Here is a 9,707-nt window from a genome sequence, read left to right as displayed (position 1 = left end):
AAGCTGCTTTTCAACCACTCCCTGATTTTCAAACTAGCCACAATTGCATGTTCAGGCAGCCTGGGAGCTGTTTCAGCAGGCACCAGGCTCCCCTAAGAACTGGGAACAGCTCTGGCCACACTCCCTCCATCCTGCCAGTCCCAGCACGTCCCTGCACCAGGGATGTCGGGGAAGGAGCTTTGTGTCTGCCCAAAAATCCCTTGCTCCCTTCTCGCTACTTGAAGGATATAAAGGGAACATGGAAGCTGTTCTTCAGTCTCTGAAGCTGTTAAAAACATTTCTAATCAAGGTACAAATGAGCTCCAGTGAACACCTCCTTGTTTCTCATGCTAATTTTATATTGTTGCTGAAGCAGAGCCCAATTTTTTTCTCTTTGTGAAAGTAAAATTGAAATCCCGCTCCTATTCATTAGTCCTATTAAGAAACAAGGTATGCAGATGTTATTTTTTAGTAATTTTAAGGTGTAAGTGTATTCGTAAAAAGTTATGAAAAGTAGCTGTAAAAGGGTTTTGGTTTTCTTTTCTTGAAATATATGGTTTTCTCACATTATTGCAGACTATATATATCTCTCTTTATTTTTCAGCAAGAGTAAACTGTGATAAGTCCCTGAACCCCTACTATGCCATAAACAAGCAAAGATAATGACTTTTAAAAAGTAAAGAACAAATTGTATCACAAATAACGACAGAGAAGGAGCATAAACTTCTGCCTGGTGGTGGCTTCCAAGGCGTCAGACATTTTGTAAACCAGCAAATGGATCCAGACCACGCAGAACTGGGACGGTCCTGCTTTTCCTGTCTGTTAATTTTTCCACTGTGAGAGTGTCCAAAACTCTCTGAAATAAAGGATTACTGTCTAGGGGTTCAGAAAGTCATATTTTCACAGAAAAGGGTTCATTCTTACAGGTAACCCAGCAGGCACACGAGCTGCTCCATGAAATGTCACGGCCTTAAGCCTAACAATTTATCCTACATCCCAACCCCAGATGTTTGTTTTCAGGAGTGTTTTTGGTGCTGCTGTGGCTCAGAGTTTACATCCGTGGTTTAGCTGCCTCGTTTATGAGATTGTAAGCAAGTGAGACCCAGTTTGGTTTAGTGTTTAGCAAATTATATTCACCCTTTTGCCACTAAATCACTGTACAAACCACTCAGCTCTTCCCCTTATTCAAATTTACCCAGTCAATCAATCACTTGTGATATGACTGTGAGGAGTGAAGATCTGCCCATGAATACGTACAGAACATTCTGGAAGCCCTGCTGAACCGAGGTCACAGCATGCACTCTGAGTGGAGCAATGAGATTTGAGCATTATGGAAAACTTTCCGGGTAAAAAAAAGCATGGAATGGTCCCTGTGATTTCTCATCCAGAAAAGATGGATCTAGAAAAAACTGTTGGTCTCCAACAGAGATCTTCTCTGAGGTAGAATGGACCTACCAGGTCTGAGGCAGGTCCTTCAGGCCTGGTCTTCTTCTGGGCTTCTTTTAGATGCAAAATGTGCTGGGCCGAGAATTAAGAAAATAGAAAAAGGTTCTTTTACTTCACCACATTTAAAAATGTAATAAATACGTAATTCTACATTAAAAAAATGTATTTAACTTCCCTGTCTGTGTTTCACATCTTCAGGATATTCTCCAAAGCTGTGAAAAACAATTTTTAAATAAGAGTTCAGATTCTTAAATGATCAAAACTATCAGAAACTTGGCCTTTTCAGAAAACCTCAAAATATGCAGCAGGTCAACAGCACTAGAAAGTCAGTAGTTCAAGGCACCCTGCTTTTAGTGTAAATTGTGTCAACATTTTTTTGCATTGTTGTAGAGGTATTGAAGAACTATTTCCTCAATGTTGGGATCATCTACAGGGGTTCCACATCTTTGTACTTCAGGCATCTCAAGCGAGGCAGCCAAAAACTGGGTCAGGGCAACGGTCCAAAATTTCAGCGGTGAACCTCCAAAATTCAAGACACTCAGGGAATGCATGTTGGGGAATAACATGAGAAAGCTGGAGAGAAAAAAAAATAAAGAGAAGGGCGTATTTCAGTTGCATCCAATTTATTGATATTTCAAAAATTGGTACTGTCAATTTGGAATAAAACAGGCTGTTTGTTTGAAATCCCTGTGAGAGCCAAGCCAGTTGCATCAGAGCCTCAGACACTGATCCAATAGGTTCCTAACTTGCCACAAGGCAATTTGCACAGCTGGCTGCTCCCAATCCACAGGCACGGGAAGCCTTTGGATCCCGGCTTTTGAGGAGTCTCCCCACTGGGTTGCACTGGAACCCGGAATACGGGAATGTGGGTTGGCAGGAACCTGTGTGTCTGGGAGCTGCCGAGCAGCCCTGGAGGCCTCTCAAATTCGCGCTCACCATCATCCCTTCTGATAGGATGGAGAAAATTGGGAAGCATACCTCAGCTTGGAAGCTCAGAATTCGGGAGCCAGGTCCCACAAAACTTTCACGCCGTTGTTCCTGGGCAGCAGTTGCAAGGAGCTGAGAAGCAGCTGGAGTTGAGAAATGGGAACCAGCCTTGCCAGAGGCACCTGGGCACTCTGCAGGTGGCCCTCAGCCTCCTTGCTGCTTGCTCAGCACCATTTTGAGGTGGTTTATCAGAGAACTGGTGCCCTGAGGAGCTAAGGTTCGTATTTGTATGTTTTTTAAGACCTGGGCTCCTTTTTAGCATGGAAGGGGTGATGCTTGAGACTGAGGAGTGTGACAGCCCAGTCTGCCCAGAGCCAGAAAGTTAGAAACTGGAAATGTACCTGGATGCCACCCTGAGTCAGCCCAAACCAGAAGCATCTCTACCAAACACCTAGATCTGAACAAACTGCCGTGCTCTGACAAAAATATTCCGTCTGAGAATTTCTGACCGGCTCTGGTGGTAAACATCTCCAGGGTGTCATTTGTGCCTGATACAGGGCAGAAATTATTCGGGTACCTGGTGCCCGGCGTGGAAAGATGAGGGAATGGAATAGTAAATTAAAGGGGCTGAAACAAAAAGCTGCCGATTGTCTGAGGGCCACCGGGCAGGCTGCGTGCAGGTATCTGTGTGGGAACACACATTTCCACGGAGGAAACAGCCGTGGCGGGGGCTGCACCCCCCCCCGCCTTGGCAGTGACCGTCCACCGGCGGGACTTTACGTTTATTTTTGGCGCTTCCCCCTCGGTGGGATTTTTCCGGGCAGCTGCTCCTCGTCCCGCTCCGGGGCTTTCCCGGCCGCGCTGACCCTTCCCTGCGAGCCCCCGAGCCCGAGGAGCGCGAACCCCCCTCAGGGGAGCGGGGCCCCCGCGGGGATGGAGCGCGGCGGAGTTCCCGGCGGGCCGGCCGCCTCCGCGCCCTCCCTCCCTCCTCCCTCCTCCTCCCATCCCTCCCTCTCTCCCTCCCTCTCTGCCTCCCTCGGCGGCGCGTTTGGGAGGGAAGGAGGGGGTGGAAGCCGGGCCGGGGCGGCCAGCAGGCAATTTGCATGAGAGACAGACTGGGAATGAGCTGGAGTGGGCGCCTCTCCGCGCACACAGAGCGGGGCAGGAGGGGGAGGAGGAGGGAGCAGCCGCCGCCGCCGCCGCCGGGGAGAGGCGGCGAACTCCGGGCAAAGTTTGGAGCCGCGGGCCCGCGGCGCTGAGGGGGCGGCGGGGCGGGCGAGCTCCGCGCCGGGCCGGGCCGGGCCAGCGCCGCCCGGGGCCGGGCTTTGCGCGGGAGGGAGCCGAGCGCGGGGCCGGCGGGCGCTGCCGGCGGCGCCAGCATGTCCTCCATCCTGCCCTTCACCCCTCCCATCGTCAAGCGGCTCCTGGGCTGGAAGAAAGGCGAGCAGAACGGGCAGGAGGAGAAATGGTGCGAGAAGGCGGTGAAGAGCCTGGTGAAGAAGCTGAAGAAGACGGGGCAGCTGGACGAGCTGGAGAAGGCGATCACCACGCAGAACATCAACACCAAGTGCATCACCATCCCCAGGTACCGAGCAGGGCGGCCCCGCCCGGGGGTCCCCGCGGGTCCCGGCGCAGCCCCGGGGGACCCTCGTGCTCCGGCACAGCCCGGGCAGGGCCGGGTCGCTCCCCAGCCCCGCTCCGTGCCGCGTTAGCCCTCCCCTGAGCGCTCCATGCACACCCCCCAAAAAAATAAACCGACTGGCTGCAGAATTGGATTACTGTCTAGTAACGAGAGAAGGGAACGTAGGGGAGAAAATATGTCTCCAGCCGAGATGAAAAAAAAAAAGTTGGGAGCGCAGTGTGTGATACGCTCACCGCGGGCACTCTCATTGTCAAAACTTTCAGCGCGTTCTCAAGTGCTGTTGCATTACGAATTTTTCTTTTTTTTTTTTTTTTTTTTTTTTTTTCACATTGCTGTATCAGGAAAGCGGTTTTGTTTGGGTTGCGTGGCTTCTTGCGTGTTACCGAGCCAGATCCTCCTCCGAAGAGGTGATTTAGAGCCCTGCTCTGCTTAGGTTTTCGAATTACTTTTTAACTCGGGAATGCAAGTGGCAGAGCTGAAGGGGATTGTTTGGAGTGCAAAAAACAAACAAGCAAAACAAAATAAAACCAAAAAAATACTCCACCACGTGAGGGCGAATATAACTGATTTCCCTCCCCACTTTTTGAATTAACATAGGTTTTATTTTTAGCCTCCATTCTGAGCTCAACCCATAAATCATAAAGGACGCGTGTATAACTATCCCATCTAAGAATAATTTTCCAAGTAACTTTCAAATGGCTGCCCACAAGTTGTGTTTTATTGCTGCAGATTGTTGATTTCTGTGAGCTCAGCCAGATGACTGCTGGGTCTGTTCCTGATTGTTGTTGGAGAGTACTTTTTTTTTCTTTTTTTTTTTTTTAAACAAAGGCCAAAGTTCATCCCAAATATTTGAATGCTGCATAATTGTGTGCTTCTGCGTGAGAAGATATCTGTGTGTGTGTGTATTCATGCTTCTCTCTGGCGCAAACAAATGTATGCTTTCTTGGTTGTCAGAATGATTTAATATGCAGGAGCTGATACAAAGCAGCATCTGTTGCATGAAAAAGTGAAGCAGGCAGCTTAGAAATGTGGATGTTTGGAACTCCTCAAATTTTCTTCCAACAACTGTAGTGTGTTTTTTTTTTTTAAAGGAAAAATAAAAAGTCTCCTTATCTTTTTGGTGGTGAATGACTGTGGCTAAGATTTTCGCCAGTAATGCAAATCCAGCTCTCAGCCTTTGTTAGAGTTGCTCAGGCTTCGCCTACTTGAAGCAGAAATCAAAACCTGTGGAGCCCCCGCACAACACAAATGCCTTAAAACCTATATTTTACAATTCTTGGTAAGCGGAGTGCTTTCCACATAGATAATTCCTTGTTTAAACCACTTCCCTGAAACGCTTACCATTTCAAAAGGAGAAAATTGCTTGAGCAGCCCTGCTGCTGTGACCTGGGTATTGTGTGTGGCTGCTGCTGACCCGTTAGGGAGCAGGGCAGGAAGCCTCTCGGAGCTTCTGTTACTGGGAACGAGGTGCTTTAGGTAAGGGAGGATATTTTATGATTTAAAGGAAGCAAAGAGTTGTGTTAAATACGATGCTTTAATTAAAAAAAAAATAAAATTTAAAGGTTGAAAGTAACTAACAACACAAATAGATACCACAAGTCATGAATACTCTCACCTGCAGAGGTTGTCCTGGTTGCTCTTGCTGAATGTCTCTCTCTCCCAGACCTTGTTCTGTTGATGAAAATCGGTGCAGAAAATAAAGCATTTCATGTTCATTTATGACACAGAGCCCTGGATCCTGCAGATCTTAAACCTTGGTATGGGGAAACATCAGCATGTTTTGGTGGGAGCTCCTTATGCCTCGGCACAAGTTTTTAAGCACCAACTTCACATGTGCTTTTATTATTGTTTAGTCTGTATGTCACAGAGATCCAAATGAGCCTGGTGAGGTTAGTCTGTGCTGAGGTGTTCATATCTATATATCAGGGATTGGGGAATGGTGTGGAAATGTGGAACAGGCTATCTGGAAGTCAGTGGCAGAGCTGGAGCTCTGGCCAGGCCTTGTGACTTTAAGAGCTGTGCCTTCTCCTCTGGACTGCACTGCTTGTCCTAATGTATCTGTGAATCTGATTACTGTGCCATTTGAAATTAGTGTTTGCAAGACAATTTTAGTGTGCTTTTAGTTTGCTGTTTGTTTGCTTATTTTATTTAATAATTCTACATGGCATTTTACTATTTACTCAAATAAGTACTCGGAGGGGGGGAAAAAGGGGAAAACCCATCATTAAGGATTAGCTCATGTTGTGCATTGTCTGTAATGCATCAGTAGACTGAATTACAGTGGAGCCATGCCAGTGATGACTCTGGCCCAGCAGGAGCAGGGTAAGTCCAAAATTAGCTATTGTGTCCATGAGACAAGCAAGTTTCAGATATAAAAGTGCTTGAGCTTTGCAGAAACGCTGCTCCTGGGACTAAGAGCTACCCAGCAAATACCTGTGGTGATCAGGTGGGGTTGTTTTAAGAAAGAACAAGAAAAAAAGAAAAATTTTTGTTGTCGGGCTAAGGAATTAGAATATTAAATTTATTCTCACTGTCGTTTTTATCTACTGGACACCACAGGCCCCAGGTTTTCTGTTGGAAGAACCTGTGGCAAACTGCAAAAAGCTGGAGAGGCCTTCAAAGATTTCAGTGTGACACTCTCCTGGCAGGAGTTTTCCTTTTTGTTTTTACTTCTGGAGGAGGAAGTAATTTCCACCTGAAAAACTTGCTGGTCTCAGACCATCTGATGGGTTTTTTTGTGCTGCTGGTGTTGGTGCTGGACAGGATGGCTCCTGCAGAGGACCTTCCTTCCATCCTCAGCTGGGACACAACTGCCAAAGGGTCCTTCAGACCTCTCTGCTCTGGGCTTTGGTGTCAACCTAGTGAGTCTGCCTGGCAATAAGATATTTCTTCATACTTCATTGGATGATAAAGTTGAAAACACTCATTCTTTTGCCTGTTAAAATCCATCTTTTGTAGCAGTTGCATTGACCTTGAAAGCCCAGCTTTCAGGATGGGCATTTTTATCACGTTTCCTGTGCCCTGGCAGCATTTTGCCCTAGAAATGAAGTGTGCAAGTCTGAATTATGGTGAGCAGAAACCAAAACGTGATGGGCACTTGATAATTTCTAAAAGCTGTGCAGTGTCCATAGTCTTGCTGATATGGGATGAGACAGTAAATGCTTTGTTTTGAGAACTTTAATGGTGTGCTACACATATTAAGACATAAATCTCACAATATTTTGTAATATATTTTCATATGCATATTTTTCTTTTGAACTTATTACTGTCTTTATTTGTTTTGGTATCACCAGTGGTTTTAGGGGAGCCAGGATTCTTGTATGTAAGGAACACCTTCTTTTAAGTGGTGTGTTTTTTTTTTAATTTAGAAAATAGTCTGCAGGAGAGGTGGGTGTTATTTCTTGTGGAACTCATCTGATAAGGAGAGAATGTACCAATTGAAATGGAAACAGGGCACATTTACTTCTTAAAAGTGGCCGAACAGGGTAAGTGTTCCTTAAATGATTTACATTTTGGTGGGGTAAACCAGGGATAATACACAAGGAACATAATACATAAGGATCACGATACACAAGGATAATATATAAAGATTTTAAGAACATCTTGGCTGTGAGCACAGCTTCTGTTGTGTTGGTAGTTGACCACACAATGTATGCAGGAATTGCTCATGTTGTTTGCTTTGCATTGATAGTAGGAAATATGAAAATTCTAAGTATGTTAAGTGTCAGTGGGTGTCTGCAAGACCCTCAAGTATGTTGTGATTTCACACCATGGTGTGATTTTTTGGGTTGTTGGATTTGATGATCCTTGTCGGTCCCTTCCAGCTTGGAATATCCTGTGTTTCTGTGCTCTTCTTTTGAGACTGGTGCCCATCTGGTTTCATTAATAAGCAAAGGGCCAGCCACAGTTCTGTGTGTCCCTGTGCAAATATATATATATATTTAATGTCCATTTAAAACCACCTTGTTTTCAATTAGGCCTGTCCCTGTATGGGAGGAGCTCTAATATTGCCTGGGCTTGTTTAGGAGTATCTGCACCGGTGTGGCAGTGGAGCACTGGGGATGGTCACAGTGCAGCTCCTGTGTACACACACTCTGGCTATCACTGTACTGGTTTGCTCCCTATTTTACTGGTAATTTGACTGCTGCAAACCCGTGTCCACTGACCCCTGTACTGCCCGAGCTTTATGGGCAGGTTTTACAGCCCTGGCCTAACCTTTGTGCTGCCTCAGTCCCCACAGGAGCTGCTTTAGCTGTGGCAGGGATAGCTCAGGGTGCCCCGCTCCACAGACCCGTTTGTAACCAGCTTTTGTGGCCTCAGTTGGACTTGGCAGGTCAGGGCTGAAGGTGAAAACACGGTAAGTGCCCAAAGGCCTCAGCTCAGGTGACTTTTTGGCCACTCTTGTCCACCTCAGTGCCCAAAGGCCTCAGCTCAGGTGACTTTTTGGCCGCTCTTGTCCACCTCGTCCTCCCTGCCATGGAACCCCCCTCTCTGGGCGCAGGTTTCTGCTCCTCACAGCCCTTCCAACTCCTTCTCCCCACCCCTGTGTTGGAAATGATGGAACTTCCCTAAGAACTTTTCTAATTACGAGCACCAGAGTCAGTGCCTCAGATGCCAGCCCCGATAACGGGTGTGGGGTTCCCTCGTAGGCCGCACGACGCCATTTCCAAAACCAAAGCGCTGCTGTGAAGCTCAAGCAATAAATGTTGGTATAACCAGTCAGGGAGTAACTAACTGCACATTCAGTTATTTCAGCAGAGATGGAGGAACTGGGAGAGGAGGGAAGTGAGGGAAAAATCACAGTTCCTTCCCTCAAAGTAGTTCCTACTGGAACAGCACGTCAGACCCAGCCCTTTATTGAGGCACCTCCTCAAATTTGTAATTTCTCTGTCAGCAGAGAAATACAATTCAAAATTCAATACAATTCAAACCCACTTGTATTGGTTTTGAACACAATTTTTTTTGAGTATATTGTTTTTTGAATATATCTTTTGATAAGTATATATTTATCTTTTTACCTGAGATGTGCAGGCCAGCTCACATTTTGCATTAAAACCAGTGGTAGAACTCCTCTCTTGACACGAAAAACAGCACAGCAGCGTTTATACAGAACATTGTGGGCTAAGGGGAAAAGATGTATTTTACGTTTATTGAAATGCTTTGAAATGCTTTCAAATATTCATATCTCTGCCTTTTTTCCTTCTCCCCTTTCTCAAGAGACTAAAATAGTCAAAATAGCTTCTGAAAGGGCTCATGATATTCTCGTTATATTGTATAGTAAGTGCTGGATCTGTGTGAAATAAAATATTTAAAATGGTTACTTAACTCTTATAGTATTAGGAAAAGACCCCGAATATTGCAGTCATTTAAATATAATGAGAAATAAATGCAAAAAATTGATGAAATAAAGAAATACACACTGCACTGGATTATCACATCAGGGATCCAATTAAAACGAGTTCTTCTAATAAATATTGGTTTAATAATGTAAACTTGTGATTGCTATATTATTACAACAAAAATAAAATTAACAAGATTTAATGGACTGAGCAGCCATTAATTTTCACTTGTTAATTTATTAGGAGCTTCTAATGCTGTTAGATGCACGGTAATGCCATTATCCTGCATGAACTACTTGATGAAATAAATAGGGCCAAGCAGTGCTTGAGTTAAATTGAAATCAGATTTTATTCCCAAATTATCTTTTTCTGTT

At 45.5% G+C, this 9,707-nt stretch overlaps 1 protein-coding gene across 4 annotated transcripts in view; it reads left to right on the top strand.

Moving 5' to 3' along the window:
* Nucleotides 1–3,679: 3,679 nt before the first annotated feature.
* Nucleotides 3,680–9,707, top strand: part of SMAD3 (SMAD family member 3) — a 65,446-nt gene continuing 59,418 nt past the window's right edge. For 2 of the 4 annotated variants that reach the window (XM_027644360.1, XM_027644359.1), the window contains exon 1: nt 8,068–8,351. Coding sequence is in view for 2 of the 4 variants with exons in the window: in XM_027644358.1 (XP_027500159.1) it covers nt 3,732–3,937 (206 nt within the window). In the remaining 2 variants the exon portion in view is untranslated. Of the gene's footprint in view, nt 3,938–8,067; nt 8,352–9,707 lie in introns of those variants that run through there. The other 2 variants (XM_027644358.1, XM_027644357.1) reach the window with 2 other exon arrangements.

Source organism: Corapipo altera, unplaced genomic scaffold (genome assembly GCF_003945725.1).
Source record: "Corapipo altera isolate COAL_440 unplaced genomic scaffold, ASM394572v1 50, whole genome shotgun sequence".
In the NCBI taxonomy this organism is placed as follows: Eukaryota; Metazoa; Chordata; class Aves; order Passeriformes; family Pipridae; genus Corapipo; species Corapipo altera.
The sequence above is the reverse complement of the archived record's forward strand: the minus strand, read 5'-3'. Positions and strand labels throughout refer to the sequence as shown.